The sequence below is a fragment of the Pinus tabuliformis genome, chromosome Q, assembly GCF_031772625.1.
Source record: "Pinus tabuliformis cultivar Carrire ecotype Pingquan chromosome Q, CPIR1, whole genome shotgun sequence".
Classification (NCBI taxonomy): domain Eukaryota; kingdom Viridiplantae; phylum Streptophyta; class Pinopsida; order Pinales; family Pinaceae; genus Pinus; species Pinus tabuliformis.
In genome coordinates this window covers 351,995,320-352,020,417 of record NC_142296.1, presented here as the reverse complement: position 1 = coordinate 352,020,417, position 25,098 = coordinate 351,995,320, and the positions used below count along the sequence as shown (strand labels likewise).

At 37.5% G+C, this 25,098-nt stretch overlaps 1 protein-coding gene across 2 annotated transcripts in view; it reads left to right on the top strand.

Annotated features, from left to right (window-relative positions):
- Nucleotides 1-4,837: 4,837 nt before the first annotated feature.
- The window catches only part of LOC149219627 (protein BROTHER of FT and TFL 1-like), a 141,504-nt gene continuing 121,243 nt past the window's right edge, over nt 4,838-25,098 (top strand). The window contains exons 1-2 of one of the 2 annotated variants that reach the window (XM_089382636.1): nt 4,838-4,853; nt 9,904-10,085. In XM_089382636.1, the coding sequence (XP_089238762.1) occupies nt 4,838-4,853; nt 9,904-10,085 (198 nt within the window). Of the gene's footprint in view, nt 4,854-9,884; nt 10,086-25,098 lie in introns of those variants that run through there. The other variant, XM_089382635.1, reaches the window with a different exon arrangement.

Genomic DNA, 25,098 nt, shown 5'->3' with positions numbered 1-25,098 from the left:
TGATAGAAAAGATCCACAAAATGGCTACCAATCAGTCCTTGATCTCCTTTCTCCCTCCTTGGGATCATGAATCGAGACCAAAGCGCACTTGCTGCCACAAAAACACTGTTTTTGCCTTCCAATGCAATTGCTAGTTTTAGATTTTGAGTTGGAAAAGTTGATATCAGTTGTGTTTTCATGCTTGGATCTGTTCTTGCTCAGTTTCCATAGCTTTCTTGCATGATTTCCTATCTATAAACTTTTGTTCATCACGTTTCTGGTTTTTAGGTCAGATTAGGTCAAAATAGATAAATCTCTGTTTTTTTAGTCTTTACTTGGATCAGTTTTGGAAAGTAGTGTGAAAAACACCTGTAAGACACTCTAGCCTATCCTTCCTCCATCATACAACCTGCTCTAGTCCCTCGCTAAAGATTTCTTTCCCTCATTCGCCACACTTTCCCAACTTGCCCTAATTTCTACATTTTTGTGCAACATTGCTTTCTTCATCCTTGAACAAATCCAACCATCTTCATCACTCCTAAGATTCATTTACTAGGTCCTAGATCCCTTAACATCCCTATCCACCATTAATTTCCACTTTCCCACCATTTTTCCACCATCAACCCTCTAAAAACCACTTTCGGCTTGTTCTTGGAGAACTTTCTGTAGAATTTCCTGTAGATCCCTTGCAGCCTCCTGTAGAAGTTCACGCGAGTGATTTTTCGAGATCTGAGCATGGTAGAAATCTCTAGAAGGGTGCTAGGGACCCCTTAGGTCCTCTCCACACCTTCCCAACCTACTGTAAACACCCACTCCATTTCCTTTCACCAATAAACCTCTGCACAATCAAAAATAGTTAAAACACATGTATAATAATTCTGCATAAATTTGCTCAAAAATAAAAAAAGATGATTTTTCCATATTTTCCTTCAGAAGTAGCTTAAACACATGCATTTTAATTTTTCGATAGTCAATGGCATCCATTTTAGTAGCTTACACATCTTTTCTTGCACAAGTAGGGTTAGTCGGTAAAACTAGGGTTTGCTTGCGTTTCCTTTGAGCTTTCATCTTCTTTCTGCAAGTTGACTAGCCTCTTTTGAGTTAACTTTCATCCATCATAGTTAAAAGCTTCTTATAAGAGCTCATAGAAGTTGGCTTAAGCTCCTAGCGAACTTGTGCCAGTCAATCAAGTGACAGCCTGTAGTAAGAGCTAGTGCTTGTGCATATAGCATCATTGCTTCCAAGTTTTTTATGAACTACCGGGTTGATAAAAGGAAAGTAGGGAATCCCAGAAGTTGCAGCATCATTGCTGCAATACTGGAGCTCACCAAGGATAATGGAGGAAGTCAATTTCCAATGCAACTATGTTATGTAGCTCCAAAAGGACCATGGTACCTTATTCAACCTAGTATGATGCAAGAGCCTAATTCACAATTTCAAGGTTATGCATATCCACCTCAAAGTAATTGGAACACACCCTTTCCTTGGCAACATTAGTCATCTCAACCCCAAAACCAATCTTGGCAACAAGGTTGGCAAGGAACTTATGGGATCCATCCACAATATCCTTAGTATTTTCCTCAATATCCTCCATACCCAACTCCATGTTATCCCTACCATTCATCTCCACCACAACCACAACCCCAACCACATCCATCTCAAATATCCACTCCCACTCAACTACCTGTACCACCATTTCCAAACCCACACATTGAAGTAGCTCAGCCCACTTACAATGTTGAGGTACAACACTTCCAAACATCTCCTCTTGAGATCAATGGTATTCACCATAGCTCAGGAAGAGTATTGCAAAAAAGAGATTATCTTGATATCATTGAAGGACCACATCTAGAAGAAGAAGATTCAAATGAGAAGACCACAGAATCATGGGTTGCACTTGATGAAGAGAAGACATCAAAATCAGAGATTGAGAAAGCTCCCTCATGGTTACCATCAAATCCTCCATGTATTCAAGAGAACAATCAGTAAAAAGAGGAATATTTGAATGTCATGGTAGAAGAAGACATGAAGAATGATCCAGACCAGCAAATGGACCAGAGGCATCACAACTATATTAAGGTTTGATTCCAGACAATCATTAAGTTGCAGCAACACTCTCTTTTTCAATTGTGCTTGATATCATCAAAGTCAAAGCATTTGATCACTCAGGTACATGTCAAAGCATGTATTTCAAGCCTACACATCATTTTTCTGTCATCTTAATGTGCACATGGCTCCATTGGAAGTATTCTTATACTTGAAGGTGATTTTGTTTCTCAAGTAGGGTAGGGTAGAAAAAAAATTGAAAAATAAGAGGAAAAATTAAAAATCTCAGGCTGAAACCTCCATGGAGGCACCTCAGATTGGCTCATTGATTGAAAACCTCCATGAGGTGGTCAATGGGTTGTAAAAAAATAGAAAATAAAATCTTAGGTGAAAACCTCCTTTGAGGTGCTTAGGCAGACCTACTAGTTGAAAACCTCCTTGAGGCGGCTAGTAGGCCTAGAAGAAAAAAAAGGGAAAAAATGAAAATGTCCTTACTCCATGTATCTTTTTGATGAATGTAGGTGCTCTCCAACATCTACAAGGAACAAAAACAAGTTGCCACCAAACAAAAGAAAAATTGGTGAAACCTAGTCAAAAGAAGTCAAATTTTGACTTTCTCCTCCTTTGCTCAAATGATCCAACAAGGCGAAGGCCATGCCAATCCATCACCCTCATATATTTCCACCATCCACCCATCATTCTCAAGTTTTCCCATTCAGTTTGTTTGTTGTCCTAAAAAACTACAGGAAGGCTCTCTTTTACTACACGAAATAAAAATACATAGAGTAGAAATTTGTTTTTGTCATAACTTGAAAACCATGCATCCATTTTCCAATTTGTTTTAGGGGGAGATGCATATCGATGATGGTAACATGCTCAAGCAATTTCAGCAAATTCTAGTGCACATTTTTCGAGAAATCAACCTCCATCACCTACAACCATTTTTGGATTTTCGCGATATCTGTGTATCCATTTAAAATGTTGTTTCATGGGGAGATGCAAATGGATGATGGTAACATTCCCAAGAAATTTCAGAAAATTCTAGTGTACAGTTTCCAATAAATCGGCCTCCATCACCTTAAGACATTTTTAGCTTTTCTCGCGATTCATGCATCCATTGACTAATTTGTTTTTATAGAGAGGTGCATAATGATGATGAAAACATGCTCAAAAAGTTTTAGGCCAATCCATTCTACTGTTTGGGAGATATGGACAAAACAAGTCTGTTACAAGAGGTTGTCGTAAATTACTACAAGAGTTTGTCGTAGTACTACATGAAGTTCTGAAAATTACAAGAAAGACAGTCTTATGGAAAAATTATGACGCGGGCGTATTTTAGGATAGATAAAAAGGACAATGACTTCACCACATCTCATCCAACACCCATCATGACCATGTCACTCTATGGCCACACCTTCCACTCATTCCAATACCTATTTACCCTCCAACAGAGAAAGGACACAAACATTCGAAAAAAAAGGGGTAGCTACAACAACTGATTTGGATGTAACAACAGGCTACAGGGCTAACCTTCAACACCATGATTGAAAGAGGAGAATCATAACTACAGGCACAATGAAACTCCTCCAGAACTTAGCAACAACAGAGGAAGCCATCACCTGCACGTCAACAAGAAGAGAACCCATCAGAAAAATAACATCAACACAAAAGAAAAAGGCAGTCAAGAAGATATGCCTAAGTTATGAGAAGCACAACAACATCAACTCGGTAACAACATGCATGTATCTCCAACAACCATTAGGTAGGTACATGTATGCAATATATTAACCTCTTCTCTTGAGCATATTATAGTTAGAATTTTTTTGTCAATGCATGAGAGATGAGGTTTTATAAGCTAAGGATGGGTCAACAATCACAACCGCCTTCAACTAGTTAATTTCATCTCACTCCTTCACTCATGCAATGTTGAAAAGTCAAATTATGAAGGGTGATGATTTCAATGAAAGAGGACAGCAGTTAAAAGAATAAATTTTTGCAAAGGCCAAGTCACCACAGCACTCCAAGACCTCCATCCACTTCATATTCAATATCTATCCATCATTCATCCATCCCATTTCATAATTTCAAGAAAAAACCCTATCTCACCCTGAAAATTTCTTGAAAAAGAAAACAAAGCATCCTCTCCATTTTCACAAACCTACATCATTTCTCATCACTCCCATATAGTTAGAAGACTTTGAAGGAAGAAGGAATGACTACTATAGGAAGACAGAATACTACTAAAAGAAGGAAGAAAGAAATTTTTTGCTAAAACCCAAAATGACAGTGCCTAAGAGAGACCTAATCAAAACAGAGAACTCCAAGGCCATTAGGCAACCATCTAGGCCACAAGAGAGGAGGAGAAGGAAAAAAAAGCAAATGAGGCATCCACCATCAAAATAGAACTCAAACTGCAGTGATGAAAAGAGACTTTCCATGAGGTCTCTAATCTCTTTCTAGCTTGTGTCCAAGGCCTAAAATATGTTATAGAAATGAGAGAAATGCATGGGAGTCAAGTTGAGGGCCTATCCTAGGCTCCGACTATCATTTATGCTCAAAAAGGGTTTCCTATAGTTTTAACAGGGTTTCCTGTAGTTTTCCTGTAGTTTTGACAAGAATTACTATAGGATGTCCTAGTTCTCATTTAAAGGCATTTAGAAGGTTTTAGAGGTGTCAAAATGGTGGAACAAGATAGTAGAAGGTTGATAAGGATGTGGAAGACCTTGCCAAATTGAAAAATATTCAAGAACCCATCTTGAATAAGAGGAAGAAAGCAATCTAATGGTCTCAAGAAACAATGGTCTTTATATGCATGAATAGATTTTTGGGTTTGTCCTTGCAGAACTTATAGCTAAGATTCATAAGGGAAATTTCTAAGGGTTGCACAAGAGAGAGGCCACCAAGGCCATGAATGAGGCACAATGAGGTCACTAAGTTTCTCAAAAGATGAGCAACACTTTCAGCAGGGGGGTATGATGGGCCTCTAAATTAGACATAAATTAAGGCCCATGCCTCTAAATTAAAGATAAATTAAGGCCTATGACCATCCTTCAGCACATTAAACCTCTCTTTTCGCATTAGATAATGTATTTTTAACTTTAATATATTCATTATGAAGGTTTATGAATAATTGCATATTTGTGCCTAATATTATTTATTTTTGTGGAATATTATAAGAATATTGGGCAGATTATGAAGATTTGGAGGAGGAGATAATTTAGGTACTTTATCCCTACTACAAGAGGATCGCTATTAAATAATAAATCAACAATATATTATGGAATTACGGCACAAATTGTGGAACTCCAATGCTTGAGAAAATCTAGGAATGTGTTCCCTCCCATTTAATGCAGATTCCTAGTATTGGGATCCAGATTTACTAATCAAGGGATTTTGGTGAGGAAATGTTCCTCCATTCATGGGGAATGATTCCTAGTCATTGTGTATAAGTATCGAGTCAAATTTACCTATAGGTATTTTCATTAGTCTTCTTGTGGAGAGAACTCGTATTTTTGCAGCTCTATTGTATTTTTTTGCAGGGATGTAATTGTATTGATGAAAATAATGAAGATTGGTGTCATGTTCAGCTTCTAAATATTGTTCTCCTCCATAGGTCTCTAAATTTCCTTGAGCTTGGCCATCCCAGGAGCCTCAAAGACTTTTTGTATCATTTTCTTTCCTTCTTTTCACTTCTTATTCACATGCATCTCTTCTTTTATTTCTTTCTATTTCTGCATTTAGTATAAATGATTTCTTGTTGTAGGATTGGGTTAAATGGTTGATGTAAGTTCTTTTGCAGGATCAAACACATCATTTCATCCTTGGAAAAGATTTGTAAGTTCATAGTAATCCTTGAGATACTTGGATTAGCTTTCTTATTCCCAAATGTAGATTTCTAGAACTCATTTGTTGCAAAGAACTATAAATTTATGTTATTTTTTAGAGCATGCTAACGAGCTTCAATCAAGTTCGTTCCACTCACATCGGATCAAAAAATATTCTAGTTCATAACAAAAATTACCCCATTGAATTTGCAGTTGATTAGGTTAGGCATTTTATAGATTTACTAGCTCACTAGTTCTCGAATTTCTAGATTTTCGACTACTAATTTTCTTTTATTTTTTACCATGGGTTAACATAGGTATTTTTGAGTAATTCCACTTGTAATGGAGACTTAAGGCATCCTAGTCAATAAAAAAATTTGTCCCATCCAATTTGGATTTGATTTTCTTGGTCATTCGATGAATTATAATTTCGTATAGTAAATTTGTAACATCCTGCAGTAAAACAGGGGATCCTATAGGAGAACTAGTACATCCTGTAGGAAATCCTGTCGCTGCTTGTTTTGAGCCTAAATTGAGAAAAATCATCATTGAAGCTGGGATTAGTCCCCTGCTTGACCTCCAAGCCATCAAAATCATTGTACCCCTCTTCCTCTGTACCTGTCTCCCCTACCAACGAATAAGTGAAGATTAGCATTTGCATTTATAAAGAAAAAATATTAAAAAAAAAGTTCTTTTATATTTACACATGCACACAATAGTTAGTACTCTCTGGATCAGATTTCGTGTTTATATTAGTTAAAACATCACATGTGACAAATAGGGTTAAAATAGGGTTCTTTTGCAAGAAATGTGTGTTAATAAGTATATAGAGGATTTCATGTTACTTTAAAAGCATTTTTAGATTCGGTCTTTCATTCTCGCAAATAGGCAGCATTTCTTTTCTCCCATGACAGCAAAGGAATGACACATTGTATGTTGCACATATAGTGTTGATACCTCTTAAGTTTGTACGAACCCCCAGTTGATAATTAAAAGTCAGTAGCCTTGGGAGTTGCAGCATTCTTGTTGCAATACTGAGGCTCATCAGTGACTGCATAGTGTGCAGTTCCAAGAGGCAAGGATGCTTCATGGTGACTTAAGACTACACAGTGCACGGTTTGAGAAGGGACTTAGCAAGCTGCAAACAGTGAATGCTCCAAAAACACCTAAGTGTGGGATTAGTTGGAAAAGAGAGAGCAAGACATGCAAACAAGTCCTGAAATAGTGATCTCACATTTAGATAACATCAACACAAGCCAAACGAATTCTTGGTACCAAAAATCAACAAGCATGCCTTGAAATTATAGCAAAGTGATACTTGTTTCCAAGTGTGACATATGAAACATAGCTTGCGATACTTAGAATACAACTTACGCAAGGAGTGTTGACTACAACCAGAAAGTACGCTAAACTGTGGGAATGTGTCTAGCACATATTCTTATGATATATATGATCAACTAATGTAGAAGATTGTGTTAGAGCTGCCTTTAGCGATGCGCTAAAGTGAGACACATGTAGGAGTACAAATAGTGTAAAGAAATACTTGCAATGGTAAGAAAAGGTGAAAACAACACTGCTAAAAGCTAATGAAAGTGAAAGCGACATATTCCAAAGTGAAAAAAAAAATGCAAAAGAGACACTTGTTAAATTGAAAGCAAGCAAAAATGATAATCGCGAAAGTGAAAGTGACAATTGTGAAAGCTAAGGTGCACAAAAGTGACAGTTGAGAAAACTCACCGGAATGATGATACAATTGCAACTAATAATGAGAGGACTATCAACTAGAATCAGACACTAGTTGTCCATAGGGATTGTGTAGTCTTTTTCTGTAAGAATTTTACAATCACTGTCATCAAAGACTGTGCAAGCACTGTCTTTTAGCACTGTGCAATCATCACCCATAAAGAACTTTGTAATCACTGTACTTAGGCACTATGCAATCACTGGCATAACTATATGCACAATGACTATCATCAAGGATTATTCAATGCTTGACTTTCCACAGTGCACATTGACTGCTAGGTTTGGAAGAAAAGGGTGCACTTATGAATGCATCAAAAGCTAAGCATGTGTAAACAAGTGGTTTCAACAGCTAGAGTCTGAGAAGAGGACTTAAACACTTAGCAAACTATCAATTGACCATGAAATGACTAAGAATAATCAAGGAACTAAAGATCATAGGATCACAATGAAGCTCCAAAATTCAAGTGGAGGCAAAATTTTGGAGAATGTTTATCAAAACGACAACATGCCCATTATTGATCAACATATTTTGGTATTGATGTTTAGCATTCAATCTAACTAAATATAATACTAAATAGATATGATAGTAAATACCTGATTTTAAAAGCATTTTAGTATTTTGTAAAAAAATAAATTCTTAATCAATAAAAAACAATTTTAAATCATACTTTACCTACCTAAACAATAACTAATATAAAATGATATTTTTCCAATTTGTAAATACACTATTTTAATTTATTTTAAATATTAATAAAAACAAATTTAGTCTATTTAACTAATTAATGTTAATCGATCTTATTTTAATCCCCAAAGTAAAACCTGTATATCAAACGACATTGCCTGTCAAATCTAGATATTATTTTAATGGCCAAAGTAAAACCTGTATGTCAAACGACAGTGCCTGTCCAGTCTCATTGAGTAAATCGTTGATCTTTCCTTACATATGCTCCACTCATATATGGAAAAAAAATTTAAAAATTAAAAATTGTCCCCCACTGATTTATACAAAAGAAAACTGCTCCACTCATGAAATTAGAGTTGTATTTGCCGGTCACTCTCCTTAACTTGCAAATGTAAGAATTTTAACCTCACACGTGTGAAGTGATCTCTTGTTTATGCTTGCCCCACTAATCGAATTACATTATATTAGAGTTTTGTTTTCGTTTGACCTAAAATCCCATCATATGAGAGTTTTGTTTGACCAATAACTCCATGGACGCGTTAGGTTTAACAGAAAATACCACTTCTGTAATTGCACCGACACGCCAACCAGTCAAATAATGGGCTCTGATGATAATAACAACCATAAGAAAATTTTTAAATTCTTAAACCTGAAAATTTCTATACCTATCCAAAATCAAATAATTAAAAAAATTTAAGCATATCTGTGTAAGTCAAATAATGGGCTGATGATGATAATAACAACCATAAGGAAAAAATTAAAATTCTCAAACCTAGAAGATTTTCTACCCTTACCCAAAATCAAATAATTAAATTTTTTTTAAACATATCTGTTTTACAGGTTTTTTAAGCCAGTTTAAAAAATCACAAATTAGCATTAAAAAAAAATGGAAATTTTGGTAAAATAATTTAAATTCTCTAAGATTATAATAAATTTGGTCTACATTTTTTATTGAAAATTTGAGTTACAGTGGTTAAACTTTAGGATTTTGGGTGTGAGGGTTTTTGATAGTACTGAATCCATTTCGACCCGCAACAAAAATTTTAATGGTACTGAATCAATTTCCACCATAAAAACATTAAAAACTCAAGTATTCTGATTTTTTTTCTTTTCTTTAAATTCACCAGATTCCATTCGGAAAACTACCATCTAGACCAATCTGTGACGGTAGACAACGGCGTTTTTTAATCCTCTGGATTCCATAGATTGATCCACGTCGTTGAGATACTTTTTTGATTTAAAAAACTTTATAGGGGTTAAATCGTTGCACCCGCCACCAGGTATTACGGAGTGGAGGAATATTGAAAGGGGAGATTTAACGTCAAACACTGAAGCTGGCAACTCATGCAAAAGCAAAAATAAAAAATAAAAATAAAAAAACCTGGACCGACGGCCATCTTTCTTTTTTTCATTAAATAGATTTATAAAGTAAATGGGTTCATGTATGTTACGTTGTGTCTCACATGATACTTCCACTTTATTGCAGAAAGTGTTGCAGTGAAGGAAGTGTCTGGTTCTAGTTGGCAGAGGAGTTTCCAAAGGAATTTGGATCTTGGTTTTGCGTTTCATTGGACTGTGAGAGACCGCCGCCGCAGATTTCGCCAATCAGTATGGCAATTCGACTGACAGAGCCCTTGAGGGTGGCCAATGTTATCGGTGATGTGATCGACATGTTCAGCCCCAGCGTGACAATGGTTGTGAGATATGGTTCCAACCAGGTCAACAATGGCCACGAACTGATGCCTTCGGCCATTGTGTCACCTCCTCGTGTCGAAGTTGGAGGCGAAGACATGCGAACTTTCTTCACTCTGGTATGCCATTTCATTTTCTTAGTCTCTTCTGTTCTCCCTCCATTTGTTCTGAATCATTGTTATTAAATTACTAGTTTTCAAGTAGAGACATGTGATGACAATCTCCGCCTTTGATTTAGACTTTAAAGCTTCATGGGAAGAGTTTTCTAAGGTTTGCACATTTGTTTTTATTTAGTAACAGATCTATTTGGAAATAAAATTTCACTGTTAGTTGGAGATTATTTGAAAGTCTTTGTAGAATCTGTATAAACTTGGCGGGAGGGTTTCCACTGTACCTGGAGCACATACTATACAAACAAGTCGCGCCCCCCACCCCCCACACACATATATATATTCTAGCACCCAGAGATGTCTGCCAACCCCGTTTATTTGAGGATTACAGTAATCTCTGGAGTCTGTCAAATTGTTCATTAACCATTTCTGAAAAAGTGTGGAATATAATGAAGCATCCCTTTTAGATATTCACTTTTCCGTTGCCATATATTTGAAAAATTTGTGTGTCAGCCATAGCATCCGTAGGTTCTTATCCTCTAATTTATGACTTCTTATAACTTTGCTACATCAATTATACACGTATTTTAGTGATATTTGAAAGGAAATGAAGGGTGGGACCATGAGGCTGGATAAGGAATTAACTATGAAGTACTAAATTATTGTGATAAAAACATAAACCCATTGCCTTTGTCCGAACCGAAACATTGCGGGCCTTCTATTTTTTTGGAATCTTTTTGTAATCCTTAGTTATGAAATGCATTTAACAAAAATTATGATTATTATCTAATTTTAATTTTATTGCCAAGCCAAACATCAAAATGGTGTATGAGAGCCCCCTTGTTTGTGGGACAAGGGACCCACTTTTGTACAGGGATTTGACTCCTAAAGCCAAGTCTATGAAGGCATACATATTCTACCCCTACACCAAATTGGTGTATGAGACCCCCTTGTTTGTGGCACAAGGGACCCACTTCCATGCAGCGATTTGACTGCTAAAGTCTATGAAGGCATACATACTCTACCCCTACACCAAATTGGTGTATGAGACCCCCTTGTTTGTGGGACAAGGGACCCACTTCCGTCTATGGAGGCATACATACTGTACCCCTACACCAAATTGGTGTATGAGACCCCCTTGTTTGTGGGACAAGGCACCCACTTCCGCGCAGTGATTTGACTGCTAAAGTCTATGAAGGCATACATACTCTACCCCTACACCAAATTGGTGAATGAGACCCCCTTGTTTGTGGGACAAGGGACCCACTTCCGCGCAACGATTTGATTGCTAAAGTCTACGAAGACATACATACTCTATCCCTACAAAGGCATACATACTCTACCCCCTCTGGTTTTGAACCTACTCTACTCTCTCTGGTTTTGAACCTGTGACCTCTTAAGAAGAAACACGTGCTCTTAACCATTAGGCGCAATCAAGTTGTACAAGGCCAACTCAAACTGTATATATATTGTGGATTTAATAGATTTTTTTTTGGTTGTTTCAATGCTTTGCAATTGTTTATGTTTTTGTGATGTTTTTTTAAACATCTTAATGTTAGCCCAATGTTCCTTCCAATTCATTTTTTAGTTTATAATTTTTTATCTTTTATTTTCATAAGAGATAAGGTGAGGAAGACAAGGTTTGATATTGTAAATTATATGGGAGTGCTTGTATAAATTTAATAGTTCTCATTTCTTCTATTTCACAGATAAATCCATATTGTTGACTTTGTCTTCTGGGTGGAACCACTATGGTTTAGTATTATAGTTTAGATATTTTCTTAAGAATATTACTCATTTGGATATGGAAATAGTTTTCTAATATTTTCTATTTATTTTAGCCATGAACTAAAGAGCGTCTAAAAATAAATAGATTTATTTTGGATATCCATTTAACTTTGTGGTTGAATGATCTCTATTTGATCACTATATAATTTATTATCCAACATGATACTTTTAGAGTGGATAAATTGGAGGAATCAGCTTGTAAGAGCATTTTTAGCAACGGGACCTAGTTTGGAGAATTGGAATCTGAAAGCTTTTGGTTCCAATTTGAGGACTTAAATGACATTTTCTAGGTGTAAAACCTTTTTTCTTAATCGTTGTTCCATGGGGACACTATTTTAAACATAGATGCATTTCCAACGGTTTGAGAAAGATGTCAATCAAAGTTTGAATGCAAAAGTTATGCCTCTCTAAAGTTATCTACATGATTGATCACACTTACTTGAGAGGGTGCCATGTATAACCCCATTACTCATTGAAAATGGGCTAGACATGTGGAATCTATGAAGAAGACTTTAGAAGGGTCAAAGTTGTAACTCTAGTTCAAAGCTAAAGGAGTCAAAATTATTCCCTACTTGGCTATTGAGTTGTGGTATAACTGAGCCATTAGGATGATCTAATATTTTTGATGAATGAGACAAAATGTTAAGAATAATAATGAAAATTTCACAAGTGCATAAAAAAATATTATAGATTAAATTCATACCAAAAGAGTTTATTTGTTTCTAGATGGTAAAAATATCATCAAACTACATTATAAGAAAAAAATTCATGCTTTTAGGTCCATATTTATATTAGTTATTATGCCTTCTCACCTAGAGTCATGGGCTTTCATCATATGTCCAATACCATGGGTTACAAAAACCATGTGTGAATACCATAAATCACTATGGCAAAAATTAATGAATAGTTTAATATGGTAAAATATAATTGTATGATTATATTTTTTTTTTATTTTTTGTTCCAGCCCTCGAATACCATGGGTGGATAGCATGGTTTACCAAAACCATAGGCAACCACCAACGGTAGAAAAATATATTAACCATGGCGATTTTATAGAAAAGGTGGATAGACACCAATTACCACCTAGATCATTCCTTCCCCTTTAGAAAGAAATGGTCTCCATTCAACTGACTGCCCCCATTAGATGGGAAAATTTTTGTTGAACTTCACCTTGCATGAGCCACTTGTCTGGGTGTAGGATGTACTATGCCTGGACATCTTGATAAATTGATATCCTTTGTTGGTGAGTGCTCTTAACTTATGTGTCCATTATCTAATCGATAGTTTCATGTTCCATGCACTTGAGGTTAAGCTATGTCTGTGTCAATTTCTCTACACTGTCTCAGACATGTACAATAATGGTGGATAGTATGCCTAAAGGAGGTCAGCATTGAACACTGGGAGTAAGTCAAGGAATGGAGAAATACTTAGCTTAAAATCTTTGTAATCGATAACCTTGATGATGATGTAAGGTTGACAACAAAGTGGACAAAGCTTCCAATGGGGTCTTATAAGGTCCTGTTTTTGCAAATACAACCAAACCTTGTCTCACACCTAAAACTTGTGTGGCATCTGGTGTTGAGCATGGTGTTGTTTGTACTTAGTATTGACCTTTTGTAAATTTCCATGGCCCTATTGAAGGATGCATTGAATATGCTAAACAAATTGTGTGAATTTGTTGGCCTCAGTGTTATAGACATATTTGGGCACTACAACCCTAATCACATATGTCCATAAACCAAGGGCTTCCAAGTCCCTAAAAGTGTTGTTTCATACCCTAAAGGAGCAAGGTTAGCTGATTGCATCATCTCCCAGAAGTTTTCCATGAGAAACCACTCAGAACTGGTCAAAGCAGGACCATACAGACTACCCAGTGCAAAGGGTGTGATGCATCTCACCTGCCACATGAAGAAAGTGTGATGCATACTGAAAAGCCCTTCTGTAGGGTGTGATGAGTGAGAGCAAACAAAGGGCACAAGCAGTTTGCTAAGTGGAGACCCTAAGAATCTTCTAGAAGCTGCTCATTTGACACTTGCCTCCCTGAATTTGCCCAAGGATGAGTAAGAGATCATGAAATCTCCAAGTGGAACCAAGAACTATCAGAGAGATGACACTAATCAACATCCCAGAAGCTGACTCACCCCCCTGCAAATATCTATAAATGGATCCCTCATCCCAGAGATCCAAAGGTTGGAATTTGGTAATTTGCAAAGAGGTGCTGCTAGTTTCTCTTTGATGACATTTTTGGGTGATCTTGCTTTGTGTGAGGTGAAGAGGGCTTTCAAGCTGGGAGGATGGCACTGGGTCAGACCAAGTGGTTGTAATCCTCTCTTCTACTACTTTTACTAATAAAGCTATTAGAGTTTTCCTCCATATTCTTGTGTATCTCTGAATATTATGTTGATATATGCATTTGTATGGTCAATATATATCTGATCCTATATTATTTACAGTGAAAGATCTCTATGCTTTGATGGTATTATGCTGTTGTGAATCTACAGGTGCTTTCTAAAGCGGGAAAAGTAAGAAAGCAGTGGCGAGATTCTGTCAAAGGGGAAACGAAATAAGCAAGGAGCCAAGTGGAAGACTGAGGTTGGTACTCTCTGCTTCTTTCTCATCTCTCTCTCGTAAAGGAAAAACAAGTGACTTTAATCTGTTTGTTTCTAAGATAGCTACCCGTCTTAGTGGGACTAGCAACTCTGAATAGACACTAGATTTCTCGATAACAAAATGGCAACTCTGCCGAGGAGCGATTAATTTAATTGCTTGTCTCTATTTGTTTGATTCATAAACCACAGATGGAGCTTGAAGTTAAGCTAGCTAGCCTTCGAACTGCATTTGCTATGCAAATGCAAAGTAGATCAATGCTGCTTCAGTCAATCTCTAGGTTTGTCTATAAACTGAACAATTGACTTGCAAACATCCTAAGTTCCCTAGAGGTTAGCTTGAGTAACCTCATTAAATCAGCCCCTGTACTTTGTACTTACTGACTATCATTTGCTCGGCCTAAATCCCTGAACTAGGCTGCAAACTATGACCAAAAACCAAGTTAAAGTCTCGTCCCTAGACCATCGCACCTTGTCTTCTTGGCAATCTGGATGCATCGCACCTCTCATGTGGAGTAGGTGGGATGCATCCCTGCTTCCCTGTGTTACAGGTTCGATGATCAGACAAGACTAGATCTGCCTCCAGATTTTGGTTTTTTCTTCACTCTCTTTAGCTTTATTCAGGATTTTTGTTGTCTGTGATCAGTAGACCACTATTGAAACCCCCTTTCTTTTCATCATCCAACCTTCATTGTGCAAATATTTGTGAATGTTTTTATGTATTTTTCGCCATTCATAGTTCTCATTTACAAAATGGTAGCTTAATCGAACTGTCGTCTTTGGATTTGAAAGTGTCGCAAGTGTCGTTTTCAGTCAAAGAAAAGAATCCTTCTCTTTTTGATAGTCAATTACACTGTTACTCTTGTATTTGATCTGAATTAGTAGTATTTCAAGTGTCGAAAATAGTTTTCAATTCAAAATCGTAAACTGTCGCCTTGTATCCTTTTCATTTTTTGAAAAGAAAATCGTTAGTACTGTCGCTTTGAAAGAAGGAATAATTAAGATTTGTAGTTAGCATTCTTTTTGTCATTCACACATTAAGAAAGCGAAAACAAATACATGCATGTGCATTTTCATTTAGACTGCTTGTTGATTTAGATTTAGGATAGTGCATCTAGTGTGTGCTCTGTGCTCTATGTTGAAAGGATTTCATTTCTCTTTCCTTAGTAGCTAGGATTTTCATTGCAAAAAGAAGATTAAACGACTGTTTATCATCTTAGATTGCATTTTAGGAATTGTATATCTACATCACGTGGTGAACCTTAAAGGCAAACTTCTTAAGAAAGATCAACTATAAAATAAATTCAATGAACATAAAAACACTTTGGAACCTAAAGCACAACATGTAGAAGTCTAGGCTAGAGATGTATTCTGGTGTCGTAAAGCCTGGTAACTGTCGCTTTCATTGTAGGTTGGGTGATTCCTCCTCTTTGAGACAACAAGTGCTAGTATGGGCTTGTGCTCCCACATACCGTCGAGTATATATTGGGAGACCACAATAGGCTATATCCTTTATCCTTAGGAAGCCGTGTCTGCCGCCCTATCGATTGCAATGCACTTAACATAGCATTCGGGAAGATTGACTACTGTACCGTAAAAGTATTCTGCAGTTTTGTGATTGGTTTGGTAATCCCTTTGTCTAGATTTCCAGAGTAGTCTCTTTCATTCCTTTTCAGACTCCTTAAAGGAAAAGGTCCATTTGAGCACTTGTCACTTCAGGCTCATTAAAAATTGAAGGCGACTAGAGTCATCTTTAGCTTTTTCTCGACTCTTAAAAATTGAAAAAGCAAGTTGTGTCAAAGCGTCTAAAATTTATTTTAATCCGAATAACGTCACTATTCCCTCGTTGTTCTTAGGTTGAGAAAATGGACTCCACCAACCAAGGATTTCCCCTTGTGGGAAATCCTAGTCCTTTCTCCTCTTGGGGAGATGTTGGTGCACCTCATGTGGCCACATTGTCCCTTCCAGGACTGACAATTGGCCTGTCGGTATGGCTTTTCTCGACCTCTGTCGTTCAAAGCACCATGATTCCTGAACAATCGAATCAAAAACTAGATGATACTAGAGTTGCCCCCCAACTTTCTACTTTTTTTGTCTCTCCCTCTCCTTCTTCATCTTCGCTTGGTGATGATAGTAAAACTAAAAACCAAGTAACTGAGAAGAAGAAGAAGGGGAAGGAGAAGAAGAAGAGGGAGCCAATGGCAAAAAGGGGCAACCGTGCATTGTCTAGCGAAAATCCACACACTGCACCGTCCAAACCTAAATCTCCATGTGTCATCTGCAAAGGAGACCACTATCACCGAGATTGTCCTTGCATCCCACGGATCCTAAGGGACTAGTCTCCCCGCTTGTACAATCCAGTGTTGTCAACCTCTAATGATCATGTTGAGAGTACACCATCAACTAGTGAAAATGAAGTCACCAGACAAAAAGGGAAATCTAAATTTCCCTACAGACTATGTGAAGGTGATCATGGCCTTCACCGTTGTCCCTTCCTGGATGAAGCTAAAAGAGTCTTGGATAATCGTTCTGCATCACTGCAGCGACTCCCTCCTAGGTACAAGAAACTCTTGCTGAATCCATTGCTAGTTGAAAATATGAATAAACCACTGTGGTTGTTAGTCGAAGCACCTATCATTGAAGATAAACCCTCTGAGTCCACATCAGACCAAAGTCAACAGGTCAAGATGGCAGTTGACCCCATCTTGGCTTCAGAAGATTTACCTTCAAATGATACAGTCACCAAAGAGAATGAGAATGACACCGTTCAAATTCTTTTCGTAAACACAGACTCCAATGAACATGGGGGAAATCTACCCATTCCTTTTCCGCAAGAAGGAAATTTGTCAGAGTTGTATCCGGCCATTTATTCAGTCCCACCTCCAAGCAACCTAGTCGTTTCTTTCGATTGGAATCTACTAGGCAGACCCCGTTTACCATCTAATGTACCATTCCGAATCATAGTGCAAACTTACAAAATGGTCACGGTTGGTACCATCATAGATGAAGGGGATTCTGTGAGTATCCTTTCCTCAACTGCTTGGAAAGTGCTTGGTTCACCATCGCTTTTGCCTGAGATGCGAAATCTGACAGGCTTCGACAAAGGAACCAGTCAACCGTTAGGGATCCTTCCAAGTTTTCCTATAACTTTGAGAAGGAAAACCATTTATCTGAACGTAATGGTAGTCCAAGGACCTTTAGATTACAATCTACTCCTTGGGCGTGACTACATTTATAGCATGGGAGCCATTGTCTCCTCACTCTTTCGAGTAATGTGTTTTCCGCATGAAGGCAGAGTGGTCCAGCTTGTAGACCAGCTTTCATTCCCCAGTTCACACATAGCTAATAGTCAAATGCCATCCCTAACAGGTCTTTTTGCACAAGGAATGTCTCATCAATCTCCAGTCCATCCACCTGATGAGCATGAGTGATTCGGTGGTCGTGACTAAAACCCAGGGGGCATGCACCCTGGTCTGCTTCGGCAAGAAAACTTCAGGTATAGGGTAGGTTTCCGCAGAGGATATATGACTGGTCTGACACACCCGTCCATTTAGGAAAATGGGATTAGACCGGAATAAGATACCTCTGTTAGAAGGTAGGCCTTTCCCGATAAAACAAATGTTTTGTCTGCAAATTGAAGGGTAACTTGGAAAAGGTAGGCCTTTCCCGATAGAACAAATGTTTTGTCTGCAAATTGAGGGGTAACCTGGGAAACTCTACTTCGCTATACCTGGGGGCATGCAAACCTTTTTGCGTGAAAGTGAAAAACGACCATTTATTTTCTTAGTTTGTAGGTTCTTAACCCTTTAAACTCGTAGGATTGGTTGTTCCTAGCTTACATAATAAAAGGAGTCGGAGCATAATTTCGAATGGTGCAAGCTCCCTAAAAAATGAACCTATCGATGAGACATCCTTATTATACGACTGGCACGAGCAGTTTTACGCGAAGTTCAAGCTCGTTAAAAATTAAACCTAGCAATGAGCATATGTTCCACCAGAGTTCAAGCTCATTAAAAAATGAACCCACCTCCAGTAAATAACCATTGTGAATGATTATCATCAGCTTTTGAGCCTCGGTCATGTTCTTACCATCACCTCCACTCTGTTATAGCCGATCATTCACCTCCATTTGATTGTTTACCCCTTTTGAGGAACAATTGCGATGAGCGATCCTATTAGCCACCTTCTTTACATTGCCATGATTGGAAAGTTCCAAACCTTAACTGAAACTAGCTGCTATCTAAAAACATCACTCGTTCCTCAAAAAATGAGTCTCCTTTAAGCTCTTTTCATCTGACTCATAAAATATGAAAATATTACCGAGAAATTGGCCTCTCCAGCTCGTTAAAGTGATTGCAAGTGCTATCCCTCCTCTAAATTTTAATCTTTTTAGACTTGAGGGATTATTACACAAAAAGATCAAGCGTTTGTCTTGTTCGGCTCGTTAAAACTATCGAAAAGTCATCCCTTTCACATTGTTTTATACTTTTTCGGACTTAAGGGATTATATTACGAAAAAGGAATATTGGAGTTTTATTTCTGTCTCTTTTCAGACTTTCTAAAATTGAAAAGGAGCGAGTTATCCTTGTCGTTAAACTCGTTAAAACATAGCGACAAACTTGTCCATTCAGACAAGAACAAGTTTCAATGTCGCTAGGCTCGTTAAAAAATAGTGATGGGTTTGCCCGAAGGGTAAATTATAGAACAAGCATACGTTATCCTCCTCAAGCTTGACAAAAATAAAGAGGTACTGGTTAGAAATGACTGGGGAAAATTGGGAAGAAAACTTGAAGAAACTTTATTGGTAGCAGGTCGCTCTTGAACATGACACTTTCACTCCATCACCATGATTGAGTCGGGTTGGGTTATTCCATTCACCGGTCATATCACCATTGGTCCACCGTACCATCCACTTTTGGGGTTAACACTACCAATCCATTTCAATGTTGCCGATATGTTCAAGAGAAGTTGCTCAGAGAATTCACCTACCCAGCCTGTGTCTTATCCGTTACAATACCTTCATGCTTCATTCTTTCATGACCGCTACCCTGAACCTTGTATCATTAGATCGTTTTCACCTCTACAAAATCATTTGCTCCGTTCCGTGTCGTAGATGTGGGATCCGTTAATGCCCTCCTATGACGCGTCACTTCTTGTTGACATCAACTCATTATCCAAGAAGCAGACCTAGGGACAACCCTTCCAGTACTTTGAAGCTTGAATGCCTCAATGGCAAGTTTCTCTCTTCCGACGACAGGTTTACATTAATGGCCTTCGACCGAAAGATTTTGCGTGGTGTTCGACATCGACTCATCTATTCACACTACGTGAATTGTACTGCAGTACCTTGAGGGTCATCATCATTATCGGTGATTCCTCTCACGCCAGTTAACAACTTACGTCACTGGCTGGTAATCAGGTCATGTCCTTCCATGTTCAACATCAGAACATCTTTTTCACATGGATTGACTTGTACCTTCGAGCAAAGATCGAACGAGTTTTGAAGACCCCAGATCTAGTTTCATCCATCCAGGCTGCGATATATTCATGGAAATAAAGACATCAAATTTACATCATTTCTGCACAGATAATCATCCAAACTAAGGGATGATGGCTCTACTAGAATCATCAGTCTGCACATAGACGGTTGTCGGTCCTATGTACATGAAAATGAATTTATCAAACTGAGCATGGGAATGCCTGCCTCAGCTAGTTCATGAAAATATTATGAAGATAATGTATTGTATTGTATCTTATTATAGGTCACCTGCCAGTGCGAAAAACCTCGGATCCTCATTATAAAGCATTTCACCCTACATCAAAAGATTTACGACCTCATGCTTTAGGGGGCAACTGTTATAGACATATTTGGGCATTGCAACCCCAATCACATATGTCCATAAACCAAGGGCTTCTAAGTCCCTAAAAGTGTTGTTTCATACCCTAAAGGAGCAAGGTCAGCTGATTACATCATCTCCCAGAAGTTTTCCATGAGAAACCACTCAGAACTGGTCAAAGCAGGACCATACAGATTGCCCAGTGCAAAGGGTGTGATGCATCTCACCTGCCACATGCAAAAAGTGCGATGCATACTGAAAAGCCCTTCTATAGGGTGCGATGAGTGAGAGCAGACAAATGGCACAAGCATTTTGCTAAGTGGAGACCCTGAGAATCTTCTAAAAGCTACTCATTTGACACTTGCCTCCCTGAATTCGCCCAAGGATGAGTAAGAGATCATGAAATCTCCAAGTGGAACCAAGAACTATCAGAGAGATGACACTAATCAACATCCTAGAAGCTGACTCACCCCACTGCAAATATCTATAAATGGATCCCTCATCCCAAGATCCAAAGGTTGGAATTTGGTAATTTGCAAAGAGGTGTTGCTGGTTTCTCTTTGAAGACATTGTTGGGTGATCTTGCTTTTTGTGAGGTGAAGAGGGCTTTCAAGCTGGGAGGATGGCGTTGGGTCAAACCAAGTGGTTGTAATCCTCTCTTCTACCACTTTTACTAATAAATCTATTTGAGTTTTCCTCCATATTCTTGTGTATCTCTGAATATTATGTTGATATATGCATTTGTATGGTCAATATATATCTGATCCTATATTGTTTATAGTGAAAGATCTCTATGCTTTGATGGTATTATGCTACTGTGAATTTACAGGTGCTTTTTGAAGTGGGACAAGTAAGGAAGCAGTGGCGAGATTCTGTCAAAGGGGAAAGGAAAGAAGCAAGGAACCAAGCGGAAGACTGAGGTTGGTACTCTCGGCTTCTTTCTCATCTCTCTCTCGTAAAGGAAAAACAAGTGACTTTAATCTGTTTGTTTCTAAGATAGCTACCCATCTTAGTGGGACTAGCAGCTCTGAATAGACATTAGATTTCCCGATAACACTCAGATTGAGCATGGAAAGATTCTCCCTCTCAAGATATAATGGGTAGTGTTACATCAATTGGACCCAATGGCTTAAATTCTTGGCCCGCCTAAAAAGGATTGTGGTTGATCGAGCTATGGAGGGCTCTATTATAGTTGTGTTTAACATAGGCGAAGCTTTTATCCCAGGTGTGTGTATGTTTGGATTTATAAATGAAAAAGATATGCATAATCATCCTATTGACGATCTCGCTCTGGTCATTTATTTATTTTATTAAGACCTAGTGGTAGCTGGACTTGAGATCAATCTTACTCAAGTACATGGCCCCCTTTCAGTTGATCAAGAATGTCATCAATTCGTGGAATTAGGTATCGATTCCTTAATGTTATTTTGTTTAGGCTCTTTTAATCAACACAAAGTCTCCAGGTCTTCTCTTGCTTCTACATCAGTACAATTGGGCTTCTATAGGGTGAGGAGATTGATCGCATATCTCTTTTTTTATGCATTTATTAAATATTGTGCTTGATTTTCTCATTTTATAGAAGAGAGCAATGATATACTCGCCCATTGGGTAGGGGTGTGTTGGGGATCAAATCGATTGAATTCTTTACCTAATAGTGCATAGGAACCCAAATGGTCAGGAGAACATGTCTTTGTACTCTTCCACAACCTTGTTGAATTTGTTCTACCACATGGAGAGGCATTGTGTGGAGGTCATGCTTGTGGTCATGACCTCCTACTTACTTTAATATCAAATCATGAAGAAGAAAAATTTTGCAGCCTTGGAGAGGACCTTCATACACTACTTAGTGGAGATCAAAGAAATGGCAGTAAGTAGAGATACCTATGGTATCTTGTATAGTTGTCTTCCTAATGTAATTATGAGATTAGAACATCTTGACTCGTATATAGCATGATACTTTTACAATCATGGTTGACCTAAAAGAACATCAGAAACTTCAAAGGGGGGGGGGGGGGATATCCCATAAACCTCATCAATTAATGTCTTGATGTCACAGGGAACATGACACTATTGTTTGATGTCGAGATATCAATCTTGGTGGGGCCACCCTATGGTGTATGGTTGTAGGTGTGGTGTTTTAGGTAGGTCCAACCACTTGAAAACCTATGCTAAGGTGTGGTTCTTTTAGCTTTCCCTATCAATAACGAGTTGTAGAGAAGCACCCCACCCATATTTTCAAGCTAAAAGTTATTCATCTTCCTCTAGTAATTCAAGCTCAATTGGATGTATCTTCATGGTACCAATCATGGCACTAGTTTCTTCATTAATGATCTTCTTCCCCTTGTCTAAAATGAATTTAGTGTTAGAACCAACATCAAACTTTAAGGCTTTCAGTTTGACCACCAGTGACTACTTTGAGAATCATTCATTGTGATTCCAAGGACTCTTATGGAATTTGCATCAATTTCTCATGTATTTCTTTGTCTTTCCATTACCCTCATTTCTTTGTGGCTTAGATGGGTTGTTTTGGGGTGGTCCATCCTAGCTCTATCTTTTGTTCTGCGGTTTGCAGCTTCCTTTTCCATAATTTTGATGTGAGGAATTTGTTGATCCAAAATATGACTTCTTTTGTTTAAACTTTTGCTTGATTTTAATAGCGTATTGCTACACTTTTGGAGAAGAGATGTCTAGAATATCCATTTATATCATGATGCATCTATGCAAGGTGTCATATTATTTGAGCACTAGATGTCACTCAGATTCGCTGATACCCATCTGGGTTCATAAGGTATTAAAGATATTTTTGAACTCTAGCGTTGTTTGGTCTCTCTATTGTTGTAGTGTGGTTCATCTCAAGTATTTCTCATCTTAGCTTACAATTGGATAATATTATTCCTTCATAGAATCCTTGAAAACTCCTTAAGTGGGTGTGACAACAAACATTATGGATTCCTCTGTGGCCTTTTTTCTCATGGTAAGTATCCCACGGATCGTTCACATGGGGGGTGGATTTAAGGAGCACAGAGGCAATATTTTCTTTATTGAAAAAATTATGGACCCAAAAATACCCTTCTAGTGGATTTAACCATTTTTCTAGGGCATTCACATATGTCTGACCTCCGAGTAGAGGAATATCAAAACTAACATGTACCTCAAAGAGTGTGTCACCTCTACAGTGATTTTTTAACAAATATGCATTTATTATTAGCATTCATCGAAGTATCTACGAAAGATTATCCATAATCTCATCTTGTTTCTGTGATAGGTCTTCCTCAAGAAATAGTTTAATAGGATCTCTTATGATCTCGTGTTTCTCCTCTTCTTCCATAGGAGTTCATTAGAGTCAAAAGGAACAATCTTTCGAAATCTCAAGTAGTTAGAGCCCTAACTCCTTATAAAATCACCTTGTTGAAGACATGCATAGGAAAATTGGCAAAGATCAGGCTGTTATAATACCAGTGATCCATATTCTCTAAGGCATGAGACAAAATATTGAAAATAATGAAAAATGTTGTAAGTGAAAAAAAGAAATAATGTAAAGTCATATGAAAACAGTTTAATTATCTTTAAATGGTAAAAATATTATCGAATTACAACTTGAAAATTCTTTCATGCTTTTACAATAGTGAAGGCCCATATTTTTATTATATACAATGCATCCTAAGCTAGATTCATGTACTTTTCACATATGTACAATATCATGGGAAAATACCATGGGTGGATACCATAAATCACTATGGTAAAAACTAATGGATAGTTGGATGTTGTAAAAGCTATTTGTATGATTATATTTTTATTATTTTTTCTTCCACCTCTCGAATACTATTAGGTGGATACCATGGTTTACTAGAACCATTGGCTTGGAAACTACCAACAATAGAAAACAATTATTGGTCATGGTGATTTGATGAAAAAGGTAGGTAGCCGCCAATTTCCACTTAGGATCATAGGAGGAAAATGGGTTCCATTTTATTTGTTTAGATTTTCTTTCATATTGCAGTGGAGTAGATAATTGTCAACAAGAAGGGGGCATAACAGAGGGTTTATTTTCTGTAGCATCCCATGGGCCATAAATCTCATCCAACACCACAGATATTTCCTTCTCCTTTCTACTTGCATTGTTTGCATTCTAGGCAAAAGAGAGTTGAGTATCCTCACTTTAAAGTTATTTTTTCTCCTAAAACGGTTTACCATAGCATATCAAATAAGTGTTTATTGTGGTTTTTGAGTGATTGGATTTACCTATTCTATAATTTCCACACATTATCTATTGCATGCATAAACATAAAAAGAATAAATAACAAATTCATAATCTAAAAGGAGCTAATGCTTCATAGTATATATTTTTGTTTATTTTCATAAATCAATTATGTTGAATTGTTTAGTGGAATATCCATGGAAATTAATAGGTCGTGTTGGTATCAAGGTGTAGCACAACCCAACACTTCACTCAGTGAGGTGGCTACTGATAAATCTAATTCCTCTTATGCTATTAGAAGAATGGGATAAAAATAAAATAAAATAAAATAAAATTCTCTCTTATATTCAATTTTTTTCATGGACATTCACCGACCTCTAATTATATTCAGAGGTGTACGTTAAACTCATAATTACACACACACACACAAATATTTAATTACATCTCTCTCTCTCTCTCTCTCTCTCTCTCTCTCTCTCTCTCTCTCTCTCTCTCGCTATGTATATATATATATATATATATATATATATCACAGTGGGTCCTATGCCAAGGACGTGCCACTTGCCACCCTTCCACAGGGCACCTGCGATCAC